This window comes from Nicotiana sylvestris, chromosome 11, assembly GCF_000393655.2.
Source record: "Nicotiana sylvestris chromosome 11, ASM39365v2, whole genome shotgun sequence".
In the NCBI taxonomy this organism is placed as follows: Eukaryota; Viridiplantae; Streptophyta; class Magnoliopsida; order Solanales; family Solanaceae; genus Nicotiana; species Nicotiana sylvestris.
Window position 1 is genome coordinate 112,373,660 of NC_091067.1, and position 27,256 is coordinate 112,400,915.

The 27,256-nt window shown below is 35.2% G+C and overlaps 5 protein-coding genes across 5 annotated transcripts; 4 read left to right on the top strand and 1 right to left on the bottom strand.

Annotated features, from left to right (window-relative positions):
• Positions 1 to 2,954: 2,954 nt before the first annotated feature.
• On the top strand, positions 2,955 to 11,890 carry LOC104240037 (uncharacterized). Its single transcript, XM_009794822.2, has 3 exons — positions 2,955 to 3,282; positions 9,226 to 9,553; positions 11,412 to 11,890. The coding sequence occupies exons 1-3, from the start codon at positions 3,132 to 3,134 to the stop codon at positions 11,614 to 11,616; spliced, it is 684 nt and encodes a 227-aa protein (XP_009793124.1). The 5' UTR covers positions 2,955 to 3,131; the 3' UTR covers positions 11,617 to 11,890.
• Positions 11,891 to 12,114: 224 nt separating this feature from the next.
• On the top strand, positions 12,115 to 16,500 carry LOC138881502 (uncharacterized). Its single transcript, XM_070161732.1, has 11 exons — positions 12,115 to 12,121; positions 12,323 to 12,420; positions 13,226 to 13,645; positions 13,696 to 13,974; positions 14,058 to 14,207; positions 14,300 to 14,398; positions 14,984 to 15,260; positions 15,344 to 15,526; positions 15,589 to 15,735; positions 15,820 to 15,966; positions 16,073 to 16,500. Exons 1-11 carry the CDS (start codon positions 12,115 to 12,117, stop codon positions 16,297 to 16,299), a joined length of 2,034 nt encoding a protein of 677 aa, XP_070017833.1. The 3' UTR covers positions 16,300 to 16,500.
• On the top strand, positions 16,454 to 18,016 carry LOC138882244 (uncharacterized). The gene is made up of 3 exons (XM_070162764.1): positions 16,454 to 16,499; positions 16,997 to 17,481; positions 17,591 to 18,016. Exons 2-3 carry the CDS (start codon positions 17,099 to 17,101, stop codon positions 17,814 to 17,816), a joined length of 609 nt encoding a protein of 202 aa, XP_070018865.1. The 5' UTR covers positions 16,454 to 16,499; positions 16,997 to 17,098; the 3' UTR covers positions 17,817 to 18,016.
• Positions 18,017 to 19,201: 1,185 nt separating this feature from the next.
• LOC104212784 (uncharacterized) lies at positions 19,202 to 21,221 on the bottom strand. The gene is made up of 3 exons (XM_070161733.1): positions 20,740 to 21,221; positions 19,747 to 20,491; positions 19,202 to 19,663 (listed from the first exon to the last, which is right to left on the bottom strand). Exons 1-3 carry the CDS (start codon positions 21,219 to 21,221, stop codon positions 19,202 to 19,204), a joined length of 1,689 nt encoding a protein of 562 aa, XP_070017834.1.
• A 3,229-nt stretch (positions 21,222 to 24,450) lies between these two features.
• LOC104233007 (glucan endo-1,3-beta-glucosidase 14-like) lies at positions 24,451 to 26,824 on the top strand. The gene is made up of 3 exons (XM_009786313.2): positions 24,451 to 24,674; positions 25,030 to 26,048; positions 26,487 to 26,824. The coding sequence occupies exons 1-3, from the start codon at positions 24,626 to 24,628 to the stop codon at positions 26,574 to 26,576; spliced, it is 1,158 nt and encodes a 385-aa protein (XP_009784615.1). The 5' UTR covers positions 24,451 to 24,625; the 3' UTR covers positions 26,577 to 26,824.
• Positions 26,825 to 27,256: the final 432 nt, after the last annotated feature.

Below are 27,256 nucleotides of genomic sequence, written 5' to 3' on the forward strand. Positions count from 1 at the left end.
TACCCATATCAAATTCATCAAAATTCGACCTCAATTGCCCATTCAAATCCCCAAAAGAATTCTCAAATTTTTCTTCCATTTCCCCCCAATTTCCACCATAATTTCTCAAATTAAATGATGAAATTCAAGACTAAAGCATGGAATTAAACCAAATATGAGTGAAGAATACTTACCGCAATTGCTCCACTGAAAATCACCTCAAATTTCACCTTCTCTTGAGCTCTCCAATGGTTTCTGTGATATTGCACTTAAACCCTCGATTTAGAACTTAATATTCTACCCAGATACTTCATTCAACGCGAACGCAGCAGCACACTCGCGTTCGTGAAGCACCAAGCTTCACCGACCAAAATTCCCTTCTTCGCGAATGCGAGGGCCCACCCGCGAATGCGAAGACCAATCAGCCGACCCTACACGAAGCAGAACGCTCCTCGCGGACGCGAAGCTTTAACTCAGGAACCTTTGCGAACGTGGAACTTGTATCGCGAACGCGAAGAACAAACCAGTTGCCCCTCTCAACAACCCTTCGCGAACGCGAAGAACAAAACTCTACAACAGAACAAAAGGAAAATCTACAACTCTCAAAGACCAAGAATTGGTCCGTTAACCACCCGAAACTCACCCGAGGCCCTCGGGACCTCAACCAAACATACCAACATATCCCATAACATCATTCAAACTTTTTCCAACCTTCGGAACACTCAAAACAACATCAAAACATCAAATAATCATCGGATTCAAGCCTATGAATTCCAAGAACATCCAAATTCCGAATTCGATCAAAAGGTCTATCAAACCTCGTCCGAATGACCTGAAATTTTGCACACACATCATAAATGACACAACGGACCTACTCCAATTTCCGGAATTCCATTCCGACCCCGATATCAAAATTTCCACTACCAACCGGAAAATGCCAACTTTTCATTTTCGCCAATTCAAGTCTAAACCTTCCACGAACCTCCAAAATACATTTCGATCACACTCCTAAGTCCTAAATCACCCAACGGAACTAACCAAATCATAAAAATTCAAATCTGAGATCATATACTAACAAGTCAAAACTTGGTCAAGCCTTTCAAATTTTAAGCTTCAAACTGAGAACTGTTCTTCCAAATCCATTCCGATTACCCTGAAATCCAAAACCGACGATTTACATAAGTCATAATACATCACACGGGGCTAGTCATGCCCGAGAACTAGCGAGCGAAGTGCAAAAGCTCAAAACGACCGGCTGGGTCGTTACAATTGGTATATTTTAATACGATCCGATCCGATTCGAAATCCAAAATTATAAGGCAATGTTTAAATACTACACTTTAATTTCGGATAGTTAGTACTTCCTTTACATCTTCCTCCAAGTTATTACCTTTACAATTGCTAGATTTAGCTATATTGGCTCCATAGTACTCTCATAATTGCATAAACATGATTTTTTCTTAATGTATTGCCTCTTTTACCAAGAAATTATACATATTAGTTTGCAACTTTGAGGCATAATAATTCGATCCGAAATTCGATCCAATCCAAACTTTAAAATTCGATCTGATCCGATATAATTCGGATCAGATTCAGATTGCATGTTCTAGAATCAAAATCCAAATCCGAGATGTGCTAAATCCGATCAGATCCGTGCACAGCCCTAGTTCCAGCATCATATGCTGGATTATGGAACTCATGCATATAAACTTCGAGCATATTATGGAGTATTTTATGGAACTCATGCATATAAACTTCCAGCATATTATTGAAACTCTAAAACACGGAAAGTTCCAGCATAATATGTTGGATTATGGAGCCCATGCATATAAACTTCCACTATATTATGTTGGAAGTCTAGCATATTATGAAATTTCATCACATATGCTGGAATCTCATATGTAAAGTTTCGAACTCCGACATATTATGCTGGAATGTTTTCAAAATTTTAAGAATATTTTTGTTCAGATTTTACCTTTACATGAAAATGTGACTATTTTTCAATTACTAATTTTAAAATATGACTATTTCTAATTTTTTTCGCACGATAATATGATATGTGCGTGTCACACTAGGGCTGTGCATGGATCGGATCGGATTTAGCACATTTCGAATTGGATTATTTCGGATTCTAGAAAATGCAATCTGAATTCGATCCGAATTAATATCAGATCGGATCATATTTTAAAGTTTGGATCGGATCGGATTTTCGAATTTCGGATCGGATTATTATGCCTCAAAGTTGCAAACTCATATGTATATTTTCTTTGTAAAAGAGGCAATATAGTAAAAAAAATTCACGTTTCTACAATTATGAGAGCACTATGGTGCCAATATAGATAAATCTATCAATTGTAAAGGTAATAACTTGGAGGAAAATGTAAAGGAAGTACTAATTGTCCGAAATTAAAGTTTAGTATTTATATGCCCTAATAATTTCGGATTTCGGATCAGATCGGATCGTATTAAAATTATACCAATCCGAATCCGATCCGAAATCCAAAATTTTAATAAACACAATCCGAAATCCGATCCAATCCGAAATCCGAAATTGAACGGATCGATTCGGATTTCGGATATTTGATCCAAATGAACAACCCTATGTCACACGTTCTTTTATATTCCCTCCGTCTCAAATTATCTGTCGTGTTTTTCTTTTACAAACATTAATTAGAAGGAATTTTAGACTATTTTACCCTTATTTATGTCTTAAGATATGATCTCTTTATTTATGCGCTATCTCTTTTATCGAAAACAATTACTATTAAGGGTAAAATAGAAAAAGTATAATTTATTTTATCTTGAATTTCTAAAATAATAAATAATTTGAGATAATTACTTTTAGAAACCATGACATATAATTTGAGACAGGGAGAGATTGTTTAACTTGGTCAATTAATATATTTTTTTAACTTCATTTAATTATTACTTAATAATGATAAAGTATATTAAGTTGATACAAACATAAAGGTAATATTTACCCAAAAATTTCAAGTGAGAAAAAGATACAGTTCATCGGAAAGTAAAATCCCAACAGCAGAACAACAAATGCTTCAACACAAAAGTAATATAGAGCAACCTCCCTGGTAAATACATTCTGGGATCTCCAAAATAATTCAAGATTTAGAGTTGGGTGGTCGTGAATTAGTAAAATGGAAAGTGGGTTCAGCGCAGAAGATCTTTCCACAATCGGAGGCATTGCCACCGTATCACTCTTACATTCATTCATCCCTACGCATTGGTTGCCTTTCTCCATTGTTGGCAGAGCTCAGAAATGGACTCTCTCTCGTACACTTCTTGTCAGTCAGTACCTACCTACTCTCTCTTTCTTCTTTAGTTTTATATTTCTTTCTTCTGTAGATCTCGATGATTTGTGATTTAGGTTCTTGGAATTATGTGGTAAAATGAAGAGGAAATTGATAAAGTTTGATTTTGACATGTGAAATTTGAATCTTGATGCTGTAATGAGTGTTTCTATTGCTTGCTTAGTTTATTTTGTTTTGTGGGATTTTTTTATAGAAGCACAAAATGTAGATACACCTGAGATCATCGCCTTACTACATTTTGCACTTACTTCCATGATAGCTTGGAACTTTTCTGCAATCAAGCTGGAGGAATTTGGACTTTTTATATGGATAAGTTGTATTAGCTGATTTCATTATTGTCTTCATTATTGAAACTTAAAAAAGACAACCTGGTTCTCAGAAGTTTGGATGCAGACGAGGAAAATCTTGGAGCCCATTTGAGTTAGTTGATTAAAAGTAGGTGATAAACATCAAGCATTGGAGCTTATTTTGTTTAGATAAGCAAAACACTTTTAAGGTAGCTGATAAGTATCAAGTGCTGAAAAATACTTTTTAAGGTGTTGAATCTGATTTTTTAAATAGGCACTTACATGTTTAGATAGAAGTGGTGAAACTTAAAAAAAAAGTAAGCGTGTTTGGTAAAAAGTTGTTGATAAGAACTTTTTATTTTAGTTTTTATGTGTACAAGCAGTTTTGGTGTTTGCCAAACACATAAATAAGGCAAAAAGTGCTTATTAGCTAGTTTGACCAGCTTATAAACTTTGGACAGGAAAGTTATTTAAGCTCCTTAACTTATTTTGTATAATTAAAGGATTAAATCTGATATTTTTAGAGATGATCCCTTTGGGGCTAAGTAAAAGAGGTTTCACAAGTAGAGGATTATCATGAAAATGAAGAGTATTATGTGGAGATAACATATTCCAAATGGGAATATTTAGCCGAAGGTAGTCATAGAAAAACCTCTCATATCAGTATCATCTTCTACACGTTCTGCAGATGGGCTCTTGCCTAAGGTAGAAGAGGGATATGCTTTTAGTGTTTGTTCCATGTCATGCAGCTTTGAAGTTATTCACCTTAAATTGTTGCAAAAATTAATGATTTGAGCAGATTGTTGGTGGAAGGCAGAGTTAAAAGAGGGCTCACTAATGGAGAATATACCTTCTTTTTGCTTAAAAATGCTGATATTTGAATAAATGAAGTCTAATCTTCAAACTGTGTACTTTCCAGTAGCATCAATGAAAGGAGGAGGGGCGTTTGAAATTTAATTGTGATTCTTTCCTAAGACTTGGACATGCGTAAGAATCAAGATATTTAGATAGTAGATTCACTTAACAAAAAGAAGAAGAGTCATTCACATGGAGCTTCAGCTTTCCCATGATGTAGTGTCGATTTAACGAGAAATTTGACAGTTTACCTGTTATTCAACTGTTATGGTCATTGAAAAAGGAGAAATCAGATGATATTTTCCAGTTTTTCTGGGTAACATGACTGCTAGGTCCTTTTCTCAAGATAAATCAATGTGCCGACTGAGTGAAGCATTACTCAAATATCCTATCCTGCTTTCTATATTTTCCACAGGAATTTGATACTAGTATGTTCCCTATCATGTTCACATAAAGTTCTCTCCTTTGCTAAATTTACTTTTCTTATAAAGTTGAAAGTAGTTAAATACATAAAGGTTAGTTGTTGCTGCAATCTGAATTTAACTTGAATCAAGGAATGGAGAATTGATTTAGTTGTTCTTGCAAAGTATAACTATAAGTATATAACTTCAATCGAGGATGGCTGTGCCTTATAAACATAAGGGATTGGGTTTTGAAAATTTTCTCCAATATCATGTTGCCTTAGAGCAGGTGCGCCTGCAGCTTTTCTTGATCTTTTGCAAGTTAGATTGGAAGTTTTTCTTGCATTGTTGTTTGGTACTCCTAATTACTTGTGAGTTAAGCTGCTTCTTAGGTTGAAAACATTATGTGGGACAATTAAAATCATGTCTTAAGCTTCACATGATCTTTCTAAATGATCAATCGTCCCTTCTCATTTAACCAAGGAACACTCTGTTTGTGTGTGTGTGTATTCGTCAATCCGAGCTCCATCTGATGTAGGGATCTGCTTTTGAGTCAATCTTTTGCCCTATTAATCTTGGTTTACATCTTCATGGACCTTGTGACATAGGCAGATCAACAGGAGTAACAATTTTCTGATAAGCATTATTAGAATTTTGAGTAACAATTTGCTGATAAGCATTATTAGAATTTTGAGTTTATACTGAATAGTAATATTAGATCACGATACATTTGTGTTTTGACAACTAGATGCTTGCAGCCCCTAATGGTTGAAGATACAGTAGAGTAAATATTGGCGCATTTCTCCTTTTTGCACTTAAATTCGTGCTAACAATACTGAGATGTATGAGCACTCAAGGGTGTGGTCTAATGGTCAATGAAGTGGGTGGAGAACCATGAGGTCTCAGGTTCAAATCCTAGAGGAGGCAAAAAACACTAGGTGATTTCTTCCCATCCGCCTAAGTATTGGTGGGAAGAGTTACCCAATACTTGTGCCATTGAGAGGTAGCAGGTGCCCGATGAAATGGTCAAGGTGCGTGCAAGCTGGGTTGGAGATCACCGTCATAAAAAATACTAAGCTGCGTGAGAAAGACAGAGCTACTGCCTTTAGGGATGGCAATGGGGCGGGACGGGTTGACTGCCTTTTTGGAAAAATTTCAAGCGGTGTAGTGCGGTTTGTGGGTTGAAAATTGTTTTCTTTGTTTCTATTTTTTGTGTTATTTGGTGGGATTATCAACTCATTTTTGCAAGACCCAATTATACTAATTCAGTGTATGACGATTTTTTTCCAGATTGTGACAATTGAATTGATTAATTCATGGCCTAACAAAGTCGTTGGTTTGTTTTTCTTTTATACTAATATTAGTATATATTTTGCAACTACAGAATATTAGTAGCTGCAGAATAACGAATATGAGGCTCAGAATATATTTTGCAATAATGCTTCAGTTTTATTAGTATATTAGTAATGTAATTAATAACCTCTCTATTTTACAGAATAACAAATTGTTTAACTTATTTGTCTTAGTTAAATAAGAAAATGAAAGAAAAAAGAAAAATAAAACTTATGCGGGGTGGGTGGAGTGGGTTTGTGGCTGCTAGGCGGGGCTGTTTTCAAATTTGCTATGCCCGCCCCGCTCCACTGCCATCCCTAAATTTGCGTTGTGCTACTTTCGATGGATCTGGTTTTGATGCAGAAGATTTCATTATTCACCAATTCTGCTACAACTGTAATTATTCGACTATTTGACCCTAGACTTTATGAATTGTAGTAAGCGTGTAATTCCGCTACTTATAGCAATGATGAGACCTAATTCAAAGAAATACTTTCTGAGCATCACTTAGTGCAACTCGGAGAAAGATGCATGACTTGACTGCTAAAAATTTGCCGCTAAAGCCTAATGCCTGTGAAGTATTATATAACATTTCCTCCTTTTTATCCTCCTCCTTTCAGGTGGTTGTTAGTTTCCTCCAAAATTTATAATCTAATATTTTATTGTTTAGTAATTACACATAAGTCTAGGTTCAAGTGTGAACATACTTTTAGACTATGTTGCTCAGATCCTTCAAGATCCTTGTTGCACCTGTGTTGATCCAACATGATTTGCGTGTGGGTGTTTGATCTGCATTGGATTTGGTCAACCTGACTTGGGTGCTCTGACTGCACCTATGGCCAAGAAGTATAGTTTGATTTGGTTTTTGGTTTAACTTTGTGTTTATGTCACACATAAAGTACTAGAACACTACAGAGATAGAAAGAAAGATCTGCACATGGTGTTTATTGACCTAGAAAAAGTGTATGACAAGGTTCTTAGAGAAGTTCTCTGGAGAAGCTTGAAGGCAAAAGGCGTGTCGTTTCCCTACATTTTGGCGATTAAGGACATGTATGACGGGGCAAAGACTCGGGTTAGGACAGTAGGAGGCGACTCTGAGGATTTTCCGGTTGTTATGGGGTTACACCAAGGTTTTGCGCTCAGTCCGTTCCTATTCGCCCTGGTGATGGACGCGTTGACACATCACATTCAAGGGGATGTGCCATGGTGCATGCTATTCGCCGATGACATAGTTCTGATTGATGAGTCGCGAACCGGTGTTAACGAGAGGCTGGAGGTTTGAAGACAAGCTCTTGAATCTAAGGGCTTCAAGCTTAGCAGGTCAAAGACGGAATACTTGGAGTGTAAGTTCAGCGCTGAGCAGAGGGAAGTGGGCGTGGATGTGAGGCTTGAATCACAGGTCATCCTGAGTAGAGACAGCTTCAAGTACCTTGGGTCGGTTATCCAAGGGAGAGGGAAGATCGACGAGGATGTTACACACCGTATCGGGTAAGGATGGATGAAATGGAGGTTAGCATCTGGAGTATTGTGTGACAAGAGAGTGCCACTGATACTCAAAGGTAAGTTCTATAAAGCGGTGGTTAGGCCGGCCATGATGTATGGGGGTGAGTGTTGGCCGGTTAAGAAATCACATATCCAGAAGATGAAGGTAGCAGAAATGAGGATGTTGAGGTGGATGTGTGGACATAGTAGGATGGATAAGATTAGGAATGATGTTATTCGGGAGAAGCTGTGTGTGGCTCCCATTGATGACAAGATGCGGGAAGCAAGGCTCAGGTGGTTCGGGCACGTTTAGCGGAGAAGCCTAGATGCTCCGGTAAGGAGCTGCGAACGGCTGGTTGCGGAGGGCCTGAGAAGAGGTAGAGGGCGGCCTAAGAAGTATTGGGGGGAGGTGATTAGGCAGGATATGACGATGCTTCATATTTCCGAGGACATGGCACTCGATAGGAACATGTGGAGATCGAGTATTAGGGTTGTAGGCTAAGAGGTAGTTGAGTCTTGTCTTATGCCATAACTTTGTGAGACTAGTTTGGTAGGGACATTATTTTGTTTTTGCTTTGTATCATTCTTCTTGATTTCATGTTGTTCTTATTTTTCATATATATATATATATATATTCTTCCATATTATTTCTGTGGTGTTACTAATATTGTCTTCTTTTGTCTTTTTGTCTTTTTGTCTTTTTGAGCCGAGGGTCTTTCAGAAACAGCCTCTCTACTCCTTCGGGGTAGGGGTAAGGTCTGCGTACACACTATCCTCCCCAGACCCCACTAGTGGGATTTCACTGGGTTGTTGTTGTTGTTGTTTAAAGTACTAGAACACTTTGCTATTGTACGAGATAACTTATGAATAAAATAAGTGTTTAGAGAGAATTTACTTATACTAGTTTTAACTTAATAACTTCAGTTAATTGTCAAAATATATACTTATATATGTCATAATACACATTTATTGGTTGTATCTTAACACTCGTATCCATATTCCTATCCATATCCTTGAACCCTAAGATTTAGGTACTGACGAATTTGACTTCTAGATCCACACCTATATTGGGTGTCCACGCCCGTATTCGAGGAACACTGCTTTAGATCATTGTCTAATTTTATTTGAATTGATTGAATTTATGAAGATAATAAATTTGAGTTTCACCACCCAAAGTGCATTTTTCTCTAATACTAAAAATTTGGAATAATTCAAGAGTTTTATACTCCTTTCGTCTTGGCGGTTTGATTATTTGAACTATTTAGTATTTCGAAAGTAAAGCAACGTCTTCTTTGGACACAAACTTTTCAAATATTTTCTTGAAAGTTTTAACTTCTGAAATTTGGATTGGTACTACTTTTATGTATTTCAAATATACAAGTTTTTGAAAAAAAAGAGACAAAAAGTATTATTATCAGAAAGCAACACAAGATTAGTCAATTGGACACTAAATCAAGTACTCTTGGCGATGGAGGGAGTACCTCAAAAGCACTAAAATTTCGGTTAAAGTACCTTTATTTAGATTCATGCATGTGATACTAATTTGACTGCTCTTGTGCACAGCTGCATTTGGAGCAGTATTACATGTAATATCCACTTCAATTCTTGGCATAACGGCAGTAACGATAACAAACACAATTGCTGGCGAGGAAACAGTGCACAAACTGGCTTCCCTTTTGCTTATAGTTCTTGGTGGTAGTTATGTTATCTTGTTTCTTCGCGGAAAGGGTGGTCACTGCCACTCACACAATCAACCTATGGAGAAAATGGCCGTAGCAGGGCTTATCCTTGTTCCTGCGTTGTCTCCTTGTGCAACCACTCTCCCCGTTTTTCTTGCTGTTGGAAACTCAAAATCCATGATGGTGCTTGCGATCATAGTTCTGTTATTCAGGTATTATTGTTTCTAAATTTCTACTATACTTTGTATATAAGTGGATTACATACTCTTTTTGTTGCTTTTTCTTTTGAGAAAATGTAAGGTTACTCTGGAGAAAGAATAGAATCAAAATAACTTGATCTTATTAGAGAAAAGGATATGGAATAAGGGGGTGGGAGGAAAGAGTGGGTTTAGATGGTGGTATGTCCCTTTAGCTTGATCCTTTATCTATCCCACCCTCGCTTCGGTCGATCATGGGGTATCCCTCTATCAAGAATTCAGAGAAGATACTTTATCAAGAGAATTCAGAGAAGATATTTTGCTTGTGCTCATTACACAAAGGTGAAAAAGATAAAAAGAACATGCCGTCAACAACTTAGGATTTTTAAAGGCTTTATGAACTGAACTATCTACCTCTTATGATGAGAAAGTTTTAGAGACATCTGGCCCATTTTAATTTCTGTGGCTTTTGTATTTTACTGAAGTCACCATGTAAGTATTGTGTTCTAGAAACGTATTTCAGTGCACGTCTATATCCAAGGGTGTGACCTAGTGGTCAATGAGGTAGAATGAGAACCATGAGGTCTCAAGTTCAAATCCCAAAGGAGGCAAAAACACTAGGTGATTTCTTTCCATCTGGCCAAGCCTTGATGGACGGAGTTACCCAACACTTGTGCTAGTGAGAGGTAGCAAGTGCTCCGTGGAATTAGCCAAGGCACGCAAATTGGCCCGAACACCATGGTTATGAATAAAAAGTACTTATTGAGAAAATGTAAGGTTACTCTGGAGAAAGAATAGAAGCAAAATAACTTGATCTTTTTAGAGAAAAGGATATGGAATAAGGGGGTGGGAGGAATTAGTGGGTTTAGATGGTGATATGTCCCTTTAGCTTGATCCTTTATCTATCCCACCCTCGCTTCGGTCGATCATGGGGTTCCCTCTGTCATGAATTCAGAGAAGATACTTTATCAAAAGAATTCAAAGAGGATATTTTGTGCTCATTACCCAAAGGTGAAAAAAATAAAAAGAACATGCCTTCAACAACTTAGGATTTTTAAAAGCTTTAACAAACTGATCCATCTACCTTCTTGAAATAAGATAAGTTTTAGAGACGCCTGGTCCATTTTAATTCCCGTGGCTTTTGTATTATACTGAAGTCACTATGTAAGTATTGGGGCTCTAGAAACTTATTTCAGGGCATGCCGGCACCCAAGGGTGTGGCCTAGTGGTCAATGAAGTGGGTTGAGAACCATGAGGTCTTAGGTTCAAATCCCAGGAGGCAAAAACACTAGTGCTTGATGTTTTGTGGACTGTGAGAAGTGGTGACGGGATGTTGTTCCTTATCATGAGGGGAGCTGTGCTTCACCTTAATTACGAGGATGCTAGTGTTTTTGTTTTTCATTCCTTCAACCTTCATCCAAAATCCGTTTGGACCAGTCTGCTGCAAATTGCTAAACTTTCAGAAAATACCTCCGCGAGAATTTTAGTTATGGAACTACTGCTCCAGGATGTAATCTTGAAATTTAGTACCTCCGGTGGTTGATAACTTAATATACAGTATACTTCTAAATTTTCCCTTTCTTACAATGAAAGCCCGTTCACGCTGGTTGAATTTGTTGATATCTAAGTTTTTCTTAGGAGAGGGAGATTTTAGTTTATCTGTAGTTCAATTGCGCCCATTTAACTGTCATTAGATTCACCGACTACTACATATCTAAGTTTTTCTTAGGAGAGGGAGATTTTAGTTTATCTGTAGTTCAATTGCGCCCATTTAACTGTCATTAGATTCACCGACTACCATCCCATTGGGGAGTTCTTTTGATTTATCCAAATATCCTGAATGGTCAACACTAAGTTGATACTTCACTTGCAGCACCATAACTGTGATGACCTCACTGGTGGCTCTATCATTTTACGGTGCAAGTCAACTCAAGTTTCACTGGGTGGAACGCTATGACAAGCTCCTCGTCGGTTCAGTGCTAAGTTTGGTTGGTATTTTGACCCTTATATTTCACGATCACGATGGAGAAGTAGGTTCGGCAGGAGGTCATGTGCACAGAAAACTCATTGTGCTATAAGGATCGGTCTTCAGCCAACAGATCTGTTCTGTGAAGCTTAGAATTTTAGTGGATATTTACCTCAAGTTAAGAAAAGCAATGTAAAATCACTCTTTTTTTTTCTTCTTCCAATTCTGTAATTAATGGTTGCTCAACTTTATGACTATTATGCTCAACAATCTTCAGTAGACCGACTAGTTTCCTCTAAGAACAGGTCATGCTACACTGAATAGGAGGAACCAGCGTGTGGCATGTATGGCATTTGCTTTATTTATTAGTTTTCCAGTTCTCTTTTTTTATTTTCTCAATTTATTTTTTGATCTAGCGGTTAAAATAGGGACACATTTGATGATTTTCCCATGTGACCACCTTTTCCTCTATCAGAATGGAACAAACAGATTATTTTAGCAATTAGCAAATGAAGGATTAATAATGAAGGAGAGAAATACAAATAAAGATAGAAAATAGAGGCACAATTTACTGAGTTTCTGCTGCATTTATAAGAAAGATTCAGTGAAAATGGCGTGTAGTAGCCACTAAATAAGGGTGTATTTAATTTTTATCCACTATTTAAAATGCTTATCAAAAATAGCCACTACTAAGGGGGAAAAGACACAATTACCCTTTCTCTATTTCTTATATAATCCCAAAATCGACGAGAACCTTATTTCATTCGTTCAGAGTTCTGTGTTTCTTCATCTTCCTCGTATTCAAATTGCAATCTCAGTTAAACTTCTGCTCCTTCATCTTCCGTCATCTTCATCTTCATCTTCTCCGTCATCTTCTGTCCTTCATCTTCTCCGTCATCTTCGTTTTTCTTTATTTGTAAGTTGGTTCAATGCCGTGTGAAGTATGTGTGAAATTTCAAAAATTAGCATTATATGTTGATTCAGTGTAGTATATGTTGTGTGATTTTGTTTTTGATAAATTTTTAGTGTGTGAAATTTGAAATGTGTTTGTGGTTGATTCAATATATTTGATTATGTAGGTATATTTCATAAAAATAGTTGTAGAAATTCATAAGCTTACTGTGATTATGAATTTTCAGTTAACTGTGTTTATTAAATTTAAGGAAGAAACGACATTAAATTTTGTAGTTGGAATTCAAAGTTAAGGACTGATTGTCCTTAACTTTTGCACATGAAACTTGAAGTTAAGGACATTTGGATGTTGAAAGTATATGTTAAGGATTGTATTTCCTTAACCTATGCACTTACAATTTAAAGTTAAGGACTGATTGTCCTTAACTTTTGCACATGAAACTTGAAGTTAAGGACTAAGTGTCCTTAACTTTGGATGTTGAAAGTATAAGTTAAGGACTGTATTTCCTTAACCTTTGCATTTACAATTTAAAGTTAAGGACTTATTGTCCTTAACTTTTGCACATGAAACTTGAAGTTAAGGACTAAGTGTCCTTAACTTTGGAAGTTGAAAGTATAAGTTAAGGACTGTATTTCTTTAACGTTTGCACTTAAAATTTAAAGTTAAGGATTGTATTTGCTTAACTTTTAAACTTGAAATTTTAAGTTAAGTCCTAATCTTTGTTTGTTTTTCCTTCTTTTCTAGTGTTATAATGGAAGACGATCATTTGTTTGATTTTGACGATTGGCGTAATTTTCTGGTATATTAGAAAGGAGATTTTCAATATAAGGAAACAATTAAAAGTTTTCTGTCGAATAGCCAATGGAAGAAATTGAGGGAAAGTATTTTTGGCAACTTCTTCAGATTACAAAGTGTGAAGTTCTCGGGTAAACTTATGCACTGTGTATTGCTTTCTGAAATTGTTAGTAATGAACCTGATTCGATGACCTTCAAGGTATTTGACCGCGATATTAAGTTTACTCGTGATGCATTCCATATTATTACTGGTTTGAAGTCTTATTCGTCGCTTGACATGAAAGGTTTAAATGAGAAAGAGAATAGGCTTTTAAGAGTCTATTTCCCTGGAAAGGACAAAATTGAGTTGGCTGATTTGTATAGTTTTATTTCTAATCGCCCACATGGTACAACTTCATCATTTGCTGGCAGTGATGATGATGCTTTGAAGTTGGCAACACTCTATTTTGTTGAATCGGTTTTGATGGGCAAAAGGAAAAATAGGAATGTTATGAGACGCTATTAAAATCATTGAAGAGTTGCTTGAAATCAAATGAGAATGATGTTCAGAAGGAGAAAGAGAAAGAAAAAGATATTGATAGCTACACTTTAGTTGGCTTTCCTTTTGCGTTTTGTGTCTGGATTATGGAAGTACTTCCTATTTTCCAAGAGAAACAATTTGTGAACTTCAAAGAAGTTGGTTATCCTCGAATGTTATGTTATTCTGAAATGAAGTCTCCACAATTTGATGCTCTTTGTAGAAAATATTTCCATAATAAAAAAGTAAGTTAATGTAATTACTATCTCTTTTTTTGTTTATTTGTTTTAGTTATGTATACTTATGTTTAGTTTTTCTTATATAATAGGTGTTTAAGTTGATTGAGGTGTCACCCTTTATTCCCGTGGAAGAAGAAGATACACAGCCTCTTTGTGTGGAGGAGCCAGTTTCACAAGATCAAGGCTCAAGGTCTTCTTCCACACAATTTGACGAAGGCGTACTTAAGGAAATTGTTAGAGTATGTGTTTCTACCTTTGAATAGTATTAGTTTTTTATTTGATTATTTCTTGCTTACGAACACCTTTTTTTATATTATGTTTTTTGATTCAGAGATTATCAGAGAGTTTTAAGAAGGATTTGCAAGCAGAAGTTACCAGAGTTAATCAGAAAATTGTTGTATCAGAAAAAAAGATTGAGAACGAAATCAAGGTAATTTCAGTGAACTTGAAATTGAAAGATAAGGACATGATGTCCTTAAGTTTTGAACTTGGAATTCAAAGTTAAGGACTTCTTGTCCTTAACTTTTGAACTTGGAGTTCAAACTTAAGGATTGCCTAGTTCAAACTTAAGGATTGCATTTCCTTAAGTTTTGAACTTTAAGTTCAAACTTAAGGACTGCCTGTCCTTACTTTTGAACTTTGAAATGAAACTTAAGGACATCATGTCCTTAAGTTTTGAACTTGGAATTCAAAGTTAAGGACTTCTTGTCCTTAACTTTTGAACTTGGAGTTCAAACTTAAGGATTGCATTTCCTTAAGTTTTGAACTTTAAGTTCAAACTTAAGGACTGCTTGTCCTTACTTTTGAACTTTGAAATGAAACTTAAGGACATCATGTCCTTAAGTTTTGAACTTGGAATTCAAAGTTAAGGACTTCTTGTCCTTAACTTTTGAACTTGGAGTTCAAACATAAGGATTGCATTTCCTTAAGTTTTGAACTTTAAGACAAACGTAAGGACTGTCTGTCCTTAAGTTTTAAACATGTCCTTCTCTTTGTAACTTAGTTGCTTTCTCAGGATTTAAAGAAAACTCTAGGATCAAAGCTTGATACTTTGATGAACATGTTTGGGAAAGCTGATCAGATGAACACAGATAGAGAATCTAGTGTTCCAATTAGAAAATATGGAGTTGATGATCATTGTCGTGCTACTGAGCGTACTGGCATATTCAACCAAGATGCAGGTGGTGTTGAACGTGATTATATGGATGTGCATGCAGAGGGTCAGTATGAAAGAGAATTTAGAGATGCACATCTAGATGATGAAACTGAAAATGTTACTGATATTGGGAAAGGTTAGTTATAGATTTTGATTTTTATTTTCGTTGAAATGTATATTCAATAGATTAATACATATAAACTATGCATGTGCATGCAGAAGTTTGTGGAGTGCCGGAGAAAATTTGTAGAGTTTGTGGATTGCAATCACAGGAGGATTTAACAAGTCCATTGGGGACAAGTGTCAGCGAGATTGTATGCAAATGCTTAGAAGGAACGTATGATCTCTCTACACCGCTGTCATACAAAGAAAAATTTGGAGTTCAAACTTGTGCCAGTCAAGGTTAGATAAAATTTTCATTATATATTGTATCTTTATTTCATTATATATTGTATCTTTTGAAGCAGCAAGCAAAGAAGCTGGAGTGCAGTATCAAGAGAAAACTGGACTACAATCTCAAGACATAGGCAGAAGTGAGATTGGTTCCAAATCTATAGATGCAATATGTGATGATGATGATGTAGCTGGAATGATCTTGGATATTGCAAATGGTTAGGCAGTGCTTTTTTAATTTTATATATGTTTGTTTTAATTAAAGATTATTAACATGTTAGCTGTTGTAAATATTTTTGCAGAATCTTGTCAACAAGCATCTAAAGATCATGGTGAACAACTGCAAGATAAAGAAAATGTGGAATTGCAAGAAAAAGAAAACGCTGCACGCAATATTTTAGCTGAGTTGTCTCTTGAAAAAACACAAGAAGGTACTGTGGAGAAGACAGGTACTGATTGTGCCCTAATTATTATATGTACAATTGAAATTTTGTCTCTTCATTTGACCTGTTGCAGAAAACTAATATGAATATGTATATATAAATATATATATAGTGTCGCTAGCAGAGGAAAATAAAGAGGACACCAATGATGACAATCTTAACCAATATACAAGGAAAAGAAAGAGAGACAGTATTGGTTATGATGGTCCGTCATTTTCTCTTCTTACTCCTACTCCTCCAAGTAAGCTAATGGACATTGATGCGACTTTGACTATGGAGGGTGAAGGAAATGTTGAAGAAGAACTTGGTCGAGGTAAAAGGAACAAGAAGTTAAGCTGACAGTTGAAATCTCCTTTTGATAAGGAAGGAAAAACAGTAAGTTCCAAGGCAGACAATCAAAATACTCTGAAGAGTTCAGGTTGGATAAAATCAACCTATACTCGTAGGTGTATTTTTCATTATGCCAAAGAAGATGAAAAATTAGTGAAGAAATTCATTGTGTGGTTGGGCAAGGAGAAAAGGAGAGGTCGCAAAAAAGAGTAAGTCTCTTAATGTGTTTCACTACATCCTTAACTTCTGTGATTGTAAGACTAATTTTAGGACTAACTGTCCTTAACTTATAGATTCAAGTTTAAAACTTAAGGACTTCTTGTCCTTAAGTTTGAATTCAAAATTCATAAGCTAAGGACATGCAGTCCTTAAGTTTGAGTATCAAATTCAAAAGCTAAGGACACTTGGTCCTTAAGTTATAGATTAAAGTTTTCAAAATTCTAACTTGACATTTTCAAAATTTTCAGGGGACAAATTGATTTATATGCTGATGATAATAGTTTGAGGAAAAAACCATACAAATTGTATCATCAAAAAATCAGTAGCAAAATGTTTTCCTTGAGCTTTCAGATAGCAAATTTGTTCTTGATGATAAGGTTAGATAATTCACAAGGCATTTATTTTTTCTATTATTAATTTATCATTTTTTCATTATTTTATGACTGATTTGTTATTGATTTGTTTTATTTTTTGCCTTTTTATGAAGCATATTGACATTGCTCTCTATTATCTGAGAAAGAAGGAATGCTACCACCCTCGCGATCATCCTTTTCGATGCACAACTACTGATGTTCTTTTTGATAATTATATGGCACTTGTGTATAAAGATTTCAGTGAAGATGCTAGTGATGAGTTTTGGTGTGCTGGTGATAATCAGTTATTTCTGACACCATATGTATGGGGGGACAGCCGTAGATGTGGAATTGCATGGACTGAGGTTGACAAAATCGTTTTTCCATGTCGGCTTCCTTCAGAAGATGATGAAGCTGTGACACACTTTTTGTTGGGAGTATTGGACTTGAATCAAAAAAAGATTGATGTATATGATTCCATATACAGTGAGCCATATGAAGCAGGAATGAACTACATGCAAATGTATGCACGCATGATCCCCCATTTGCTAAAGTTCTCACAGTTTGACAAAAATCACAAGTCTTTTGGGAATGTCTTCAACAAATTTGATATACAGTGGTAAAGATCACCACACCAAACTGGATCGTACGTGTTATTATTTGTTATATTATTTATATGTACTTAAGATTTATTGTTTAATTCACTGCATATCTTACATTTCTCTTAGGACTGATTGTGGTGCATTCCTGATCAAATTTGCCGAGTTGCTGATGATTGGAAAGGACGTGCAGCAATTCCAACCCGAAGACATAAAAGACTTTCGAAAAGAACTTGCTGCAAATCTTTGGGCACATGGTGAATGGAAAAGAAATTCTGGTTATGATACTCCACCAGAAAATGTTGGTGATGATTATGAGAGTGAAAATGAAACATTCTGTCCAAAGGAGTTGTAAAGAAATTGTGGTGTTATTTTTGTATAAAATTGCTGTAAAGGTGACATCTGAATTATGCCAGTTTAGGATAGTTCTGAAATATTCTGTAAATTTGTGAAAAGGCACTTATATTTTGTTTTGTTGGCATAGCGTAATTTTTTGTAACAGCTATGCAAAATTACAATTTCAAAAGTTATGTCAAGGCATTTTGTTATTTATTTCGTTGTTTCTCTCAACTGTTGATTTGTCCATTGAGTTTGTTAGTATTTGTTCATGACTAAGTGTAAGTGAACTTCAAATTCAAAGTTAATGACCAAATGTCCTTAACTTTTGAACTTGAAATTCAAAGTTAAGGACCGACAGTCCTTAAGTTTTGAACATGGGACTATAACTTAAGGACCTCATGTCCTTAACGTTTGAACTTAAAATTTCAAACTTAAGGACTCCTGTAGTTAATGACAAACAGTCCTCAAGTTTTTAACATGGGACTATAACTTAAGGACCTATGTCCTTAACGTTTGAACTTAAAATTCAAAGTTAAGGACAGACAGTCCTCAAGTTTTTAACATGGGACTATAACTTAAGGACCTCATGTCCTTAACGTTTGAACTTAAAATTTAAAGTTAAGGACAGACAGTCCTTAAGTTTTTAACATGGGACTATAACTTAAGGACTCCTGTAGTTAATGACAAACAGTCCTCAAGTTTTTAACATGGGACTATAACTTAAGGACCTATGTCCTTAACGTTTGAACTTAAAATTCAAAGTTAAGGACAGACAGTCCTCAAGTTTTTAACATGGGACTATAACTTAAGGACCTCATGTCCTTAACGTTTGAACTTAAAATTTAAAGTTAAGGACAGACAGTCCTCAAGTTTTTAACATGGGACTATAACTTAAGGACCTCATATCCTTAACTTTTGAACTTGAAATTCAAAGTTAAGGATAGACAGTCCTTAAGTTTTTAACATGGGACTATAACTTAAGGACCTCATGTCCTTAACTTTTGAACTTGAAATTCAAAGTTAAGGACAGACAGTCATTACGTTTTTAATATGGGACTATAACTTAAGGACCTCATGTCCTTAACGTTTGAACTTAAAATTCAAAGTTAAGGACAGACAGTCCTTAAGTTTTTAACATGAGACTATAACTTAAGGACCTCATGTCCTTAACTTTTGAACTTGAAATTCAAAGTTAAGGACAGACAGTCATTACGTTTTCAAAATTGCAAGTTGAACTTACTGACTCCTGTTAATAACTTTTAATTGTTGAACTCAAAAGAAATTAAAAGAACGTAACAAGATATAAATATTGAAAATCTAGGCATCCGCTCAAATTAGAATAATAATGAATACAATCTATAGCAAAAACTTAAAAGAGTCGATAAACATAAGTGTATATTTCTACTCTTCTCTATGCTTTCTTGAAAATGGATGGAGTGCCGGAGAATATATACAAGCTGTTCTATTATGACCAATTCTTCTGCAACGACCACATTTGAATGTTATTTTTGATGGCTCGGTAGCAGGAATATGCCTTTTCTTTTGCCTTCTACCTGGTGGCACTTTGAAATCTGGAGGTTTAACAATTTGTGACTTAACACTCTCTGGTACAATCCATGAATCAGTATGTCCTACAGGATGTATTTGTCTTTCATATGTTTTCAGCCAAGATTCCTTTAAGTACCAGTGCGAACAAAAGTCAGACTTCTTGATGTTTCTCTTTTCGATAGCCGCAATTGCATGTATGCATGGTAATTCATCAAGTTGAAATTTAAAACAATCACATGTTCTTTTGTTTAAGTCCACCAAGAAAGTTATTCCTTCTTCTTCAACTCTAGAACGCCATGAATCAACAGGGAAGACCTTCAATGTTGAAAAATTATAAGTGAGTACATTATGTTAAAAAATGTCAAAATCATAATATAAACATAAAACATAATACTTACGTTCAAAGTAAATGCTAAATCTATTCTGTTCTTCAATTCCTCCTCTACCCAACAAGAAACATCATAAAATGTTCCTTCTGCTTTATTTCTTCTTTCATAAAACCAATGTTGTAGCTTCACTTGAATGAAATCCATCATTCTTAGTATAGGCAGCTCCCTTGCTTCTAATAGCACTGAATTCATCGACTCAACTATGTTTGTTGTGAGCATGTCATATCTTCGTTGTGGACTACAAGAACGTGCCCATCTTTCTGGTGGTTCTTCCATCAAGTAGTCATAAGTTTTCTTATCTACATTTGCAATATCTGACATGTATATGTCAAATTCTTTACGCTTGTATACTCTTGCAGCACTTTGGAAAAGTTTTATGACCTCACTTTTCACCTTTCTTCGCTTTAGGTTCTGCTCCAAATGATAGATGCAAATCCCATGATGGCTTTCAGGATATACCTTTACAATGCCATTTGCAATAGCTTGATGCCTGTCTGATAAAAAAATCAAATTCTCACGGCTCCCAATTGCATTGCGAAGCTGACTAAAGTACCACTCATAGGAATTGTTGTTTTCAGATTCTGCTATTCCAAAGGCTAATGGGAAAATTTGGTTATTTGCATCTTTTGAAACTGAAATCATTAAAACACCACGATATTTTGACTTCAAAAAAGTCGCATCAATAGCAATCACTGGTCTACAATGATTCCAACCAGCTATCGATGATCCATATGCGTAAAACATATAAAGAAACCTGGAAATACAATATAAAACAAGGTTAAAATACCCGAAGTTTAGGACAGTCAGTCCTTAACTTACATTTACAAGTTATAAAGTTAAGGACATGCTGTCCTTAACTTTTATTTCAAAGTTCAAAACATAAGGACTGGAAGTCCTTAACTTTTAATTACAAGTTCAAAACTTAAGGATAGACAGTCCTCAACTTCTGGTTATAACTCAAAAGTTAACAAGGCTAAAGACAGCATGTCCTAAATTGATTACCTGTTGTTGTCGTCTATCTTTATGTTAGTATAAGTTCTCGGGTTTTTACTTGTCATCATATACAAGTATGAACACAATAATTCATAATTTTCTTCGGGACTTCCTCTTATTAAAGCGGAAGCATGTTGAATAGTACGCCACGCCTTGTGATATCCAATGTCTAGTCCATGCAATTTTTGCAGCTCTGCCATGACAAAAGCTGGTGTAACTTCAAATCTTGGGTCCCGAAGATTATCGATAATGTAACCACTAATCAACTTTGAAGTAGCATGCCTTTGATCTGCTTTCCTAGTGTTAACAGAGCAGTCATGCTTTTTCTCAAGCTTTACTATCTTGAATAATGTTGAGTCTTTAATTCTGAAAGCACGCACACACCAACGACACCTATCATCATTGCATGTCAACGAATATCTTGTTGAGCTTGATCTAACAACTTTGAATTCAAAATGTCCTTTGATTGCTATATTAGAAAAACAATTCATTATGCTCTTCTTCTTGTCAAATACTGATCCGACTTTTATTTGATCCAAAGAAGCATTTTCTCTTAATATTGTAGTTGGGGATTCTTTTTATTTCAAATTTGATCTTCGTTTAGTTATTTGAGTGCAGGTTTTGTCAGCAACTACTTCGATTACCGTTGCACTCTCTAAGACTTGAATACCCAAAGCTTGTTCGTTGTCAATCTCTATAATGCTTTGTCCTTCTACTTGAATAGAATCAAATGTTTGATGCACCTCTTCATTTAATGGTTGAGCTTCAACCATATCTACTTCAACTATCTGTTGGCATCGCTCTTGATTGTCATGTTGAGTTTTTGTGTTGGCATGTTCATTGCTTGTTGATGCAAAAACTCTTTCCGAAATATCAACTATGAAACGACAGCTCTTGAAGAGTGAATGAGTTTTTAGCAACTCTATACATGTGTGAAGATCTAAATCTTTGGATACAAGCATTCCTTTGCTTGTTCCAAGGTTGATATCAAACCATATCACTATTTCAAACTTTTCACTATCCAATTCAATAAGCTCAAAAATTTGTTTAACGAAATCTTCAAACTGAATTGACTCAGGTGCTAGGAAAAGCTTTGTTTGATGATCAAGATATTTATAGTCTTCGGTCCATCTACCATTAAAAGCAACTATTATGCATATTGTTTCCATCCTACAAGTCAAGAGAATGGGAAACAAAGGACATACGTTATAAAGCAATCCTTGTAGAATTAAGAACAAGTGTACTGTAAGTGCAAAACCAAGATAAGGAATGTCTGTCCTTAACATTTAAACATGTAATTAAAGTTAAGGACTGTCAGTCCTTAACATTTAAACATGTAATTAAAGTTAAGAACTGCCAGTCCTTTAACATTTAAACATGTAATTAAAGTTAAGAATTGTCAGTCCTTAACATTTAAACATGGAATTAAAAGTTAAGGACTGTCAATCCTTAACATTTAAATATGGAATTAAAAGTTAAGGACTGTCAGTCCTTAACTTTTGAACCAGAAATTAAAAGCTAAGGACTGTCTGTCCTTTAACATTTAAACATGGAATTAAAAGTTAAGGACTGCCAGTCCTTAACATTTAAACATGGAATTAAAAGTTAAGGACTGTCAGTCCTTAACTTTTGAACCAGAAATTAAAAGTTAAGGACTGTCTGTCCTTTAACATTTAAACATGGAATTAAAAGTTAAGGACTGTCAGTCCTTAACATTTAAACATGGAATTAAAACTTAAGGATTGCTAGTCCTTAACTTTTGAACCAGAAATTAAAAGCTAAGGACTGTCTGTCCTTTAACATTTAAACATGGAATTAAAAGTTAAGGACTGTTAGTCCTTAACATTTAAACATGGAATTAAAACTTAAGGATTGCTAGTCTTTAACTTTTGAACCAGAAATTAAAAGCTAAGGACTGTTTGTCCTTTAACATTTAAACATGGAATTAAAATTAAAAGTTAAGGACTGCTAGTCCTTAACATTTAAACATGTATTTAAAAGTTAAGGACTGTCAGTCCTTAACATTTGAACCAGAAATTAAAACATACAATTTGAAACTCAAGCTACAGGACTTTGTATACAGAAGAACAACAACAAAGTGAAGGACATTTTGTCCTTAAGTTTTTTTATTCAATTTGCAAAATGAGGCCAGTAGAATCAAAGTTAAGGACATAGTGTTCTTATTTTTTTGAATTCAATTTCCAAAATGAAGACACTATGTCCGGAATACAGAATTATCATAGGAGGCGGTGTCTATAAATTTATCAATCCAGAAATTCAAAAAAAATCAAATTCTTATCTAATATATAATCAAATCAATACAGATCTAAAAAAGTATAACTATAGCGAAATAAAAATTGATAGAAACACATGAAATTACAACTTACTGTTTATCTATGTTGTTTTTTTGGATTAGATTGCTGAATTTTTGAAATCGGGAAGAGAAATGGTGGTTCGTCCTCAGTTGATCGCCGCTGCTGCTGTTGCTCGCTTCTTCTCTTTGTGTAACTGCTGCTTGTGTTGATAGCGTAGGTATAAGTTATACCAGAAGGGTATTTTCGTCCAGTCAGGTATAAGTTTTTTAAAAGGAGTGGCTAAAGTCTAAATACATTGAAAACAGTGGCTTTAAAATAAAAGTCACAGCTTTTAGTGGCTATTTGTGCCGTTCGCCCAAAGATTCACAACATTTATGGGCCCAGTTTAGGGTAATGTAATTGCCCTATTACAATAAGGTCGTTTTTTTTATTTCCCACCCGGTGTCTGGTATCCACACTAGGGTCCGACTAAATCCGGATTTGCGCTGGAAAGTCCCACATTGGGGGGGGGAGGGGGGTTAAGCGCTCCCTAACAAAGGTGACTCCATCCCCAGGGGTCGAATACAAGATCTCTGGTTAAGGATGAAAGAGTACTTACCACTCCACTATAACTCTTGTTGATAATAAGGTCGTTTAATCCACCACCCCAAGCTCTTGCGCAAAAATTTGAAGATAAATTTACATATTTTCGCACCAAAGTCTGTGGTCGAGCGTTAATGAATAGGTTAGAATTAAAACTATGGGAGATCACACTTCAAAATAGGGCGATTCTTCTTATTTGCTCAAGTCTTGATGAACAAAATTACTTGATATCTATATTGATGGAAGATAGCAAGTATTCGGTAAAATAGTCCAGAAATAAATAACCTAGCTTTGTTTTTTTTTGAAAATACAGATACTCTATGTTGAAAGACAAGCATTAAATGACACATTTCAATAGCTATAAACTACAAATATCCTACATAGTGTGCAAGAATCTAGCAGTCACAGCGACCAATTAAAAAATGAAATGAAAAATCGTCTCCTGCCTGCTACTGTATTAAACTGTCGAATCAAGTGAGCCACAAGATCTAGTAAAAATTGTGATGGTCCAGATTGTGAAAGACAACTTTTTTGATGGATTCTAATTTGTTCTACTTATTAAAAAAAAAAACTTTTAGAAGCAGCGAGTTTTCCAAATTAAAAAAAAAATGAAACAAAAAATATTGATAGTAAAAGGGCCCACCCCAGGTATAGGGAAAGGTTGATCACAAAAGTTAGGAATAAATTCTTAAAATCTTAGAAGAACCAAACATGTTTGTATACCAAAGAAACCATAACTTGCCTTAGTAATGCCCTTCATCTTTAAACTAAGGTTTGGAATCTTTGTTTGGTTTTGTGTATGAGCTATGTCATGCCCTAAGAGGAAGCATTGCATCCCAAATACTACTATTGGTTGCCCAAATATGGTGCCATTTCTATGTGACTACTACTACTAATACAACAAACCTAGCAAATGAGCAATTAATATTAGCCATTTAAGCATATCTACTCTACTAATTGAATGTGCTTCTTCATTTATTGTTAATCCGTTCAAGATTATGGCCTCTTCTTCCTTCATCTTCCTTTGGTTCATTCTTCTCTTTAATGGTAGGTTTATACTCTTGAATTTGTCATGGATTTTATTTTATTAAGAGTTTTGTTATTTTAGCTAGGCTCTTGTATGTTAGTTCTTTAATTAGTGATAGTTAACGAAAACATGTTTGACTCTTGAAATTTGAACGGACAGAGCCAACATGACTTCTAGTACTTTATATTATATATTCTTCTATGAATAATATTGGTTGGAGATGAGTTTAACTAGAGCAACATGATCGTTTCATATAGTTGACGCCAACTTATTTAGGATTGAGGCATAATTATTATTTCTGACTTGCTATTGTATATGGTAACATCAACATTCATATGTTGTTGAGTTAATTTCTTTCTTCTTGTTGTTGGACAGCTTCAATAGCACATGCATTCACAGGCACATATGGGGTAAACTATGGAAGAGTATCAGACAATATCCCATCACCCGAAGACGTCGTAAAACTTCTCAGGACAAACAAGATCAAGAACATCAGAATCTACGACGCAGATCACAGAGTTCTGAATGCCTTCAAAGGTTCAGGGATCGAAATCAACGTATGTCTTCCCAATGAATTACTCAAAGACATGAGCGTGAACGAAGCTCTAGCTCTCGAATGGATAAAATTGAACGTTCAACCGTTCCTCCCCGATACCTCAATCCGAGGTATCGCGGTTGGAAATGAGATACTAGGTGGTGATATAGAAATATCAGAAGCTCTAGTCCCTGCTTGTAAAAATGTGTACCGTGCACTTAAAAGGTTGCAGTTAGCAGATTTAATTGAAGTTTCAAGCCCACATTCTGAAGCAGTTTTTAACAGCACTTATCCACCTTCAGCTGGTGCATTTAAGGAAAGTCTCATGCCATATTTAGGACCACTATTGCATTTCTTTAACCAAATTGGATCACCTTTTTACATAAATGCATATCCATTTTTGGCCTATAAATTTGACCCTATTACAATTAATGTCAACTATGCACTTTTTCAACCAAATGCTGGAATTGATGATCCAAAGACTAAATTGCATTATGACAACATGTTTGATGCTATGGTTGATGCATCTTATGTTGCATTAGAGAAACTTGGGTACAAGAAAATGCCAGTTATAGTGTCCGAGACAGGTTGGGCGTCGAAAGGGGATGACAATGAAGCGGGTGCGAGTGTTAAGAATGCTAGAACTTATAATTTTAATTTGCATAAAAGATTGATGTTGAAGAAAGGTACACCTTATAGGCCAAAAATGGTGGTCAAAGGTTATGTGTTTGCATTGTTTAATGAAAATTTGAAACCTGGGCCAACCTCTGAGAGAAACTTTGGATTGTTCAATCATGATGGAAGTATTGCTTATGATATTGGATTTAAAGGACTTGTGCCTTCTTCTGCATCCTCAAAGGTATGTTTTCTTTACATGGATTAATCTATTGTCACTTTTGAAAATATAATTGTTTTTTTCTTTTATGCATCACTATTCTAAACAACTGGCGTGACTGGTCCTAAGTCACGCCAAAAGGCCCACGAAAGAAGAAAGCGCAACCTAATAAGAGTTTCTCTATTCTCAGAATTCGAATCCGAGACCTCTAATTAAGAGGGAAGGGATCTTAGTTTACTCCACTATACCCTTTGGCTGTTACGGAAAATAATTAGTCTCTATGTTAATATGGGTGTCTTGCTTTGCTTTGCTTTCTTCTTTATTTGCTAATTACTTATCCAAACCCAAACATAAATTAATTTGGTTATCAAATAAGTACGAAATGTTATAACCTAAAACTACAAGTTCTTAGCTATAATTTTGTTCTATCATTATATAATGATTTAATGTTTTGTTTTTCAGGACTCTGTACTACGAGGGCAGTATTGGAGTTCCAAATCGTTAGTTCTTGTGGCATGTGTGACAATTCTGCTTCTGTTCACAGAACTATGACCTAACAACATTTGACAAGAAATAGTTATTTAAAAGTATTGGAAGAAATTGTTGCCCTCAATTTGTATGAATAGTTTGCAGTTAATTGATCAAATTGCCGTTCATCGCTATTACCAGTTGATTGATGATTGGTTGTCAAAATATGTTTTTTTGGCCACTTAATGGCTAATAACATATCGCGATTGCCATTTTTATAGTTTAATGGTATTGATGATGATATCTTTGGCATAATATATGTTCGCTTGAAACTCGCTTTTTCTTCCTTGAAATTAAACCTTCGTTTTACAAATTCTTTAAATGTTGATGATAGAAAATTGAATTTTGATTGTTGTTCATTGTAACAAGTTGAATGAACAAGAATTTCCATATCAAGCATATCATGCAAAAAATCAAAATTGTACCATAAAAGCTAGTATGATGTGAATTGCAAGGTACTAATTACCAAATAAATAAATAAATTGCAAGGTACTACAAAAATATATGAACATTAAATTATACACATTACTGGGCTCCACAATCAGAATGGTCCTTGAGCAGTATTTGTTAAAAGCCCCACATTCCATATTTTTTCTCTAATGAAAAAAAAAAGGCAATTAAAAATGTTACCATCGTCAACATTGGACGTTGATATACTCTCTTAGAAACTAGAACCGTCACATCAAAATGAGACGTAAATCACT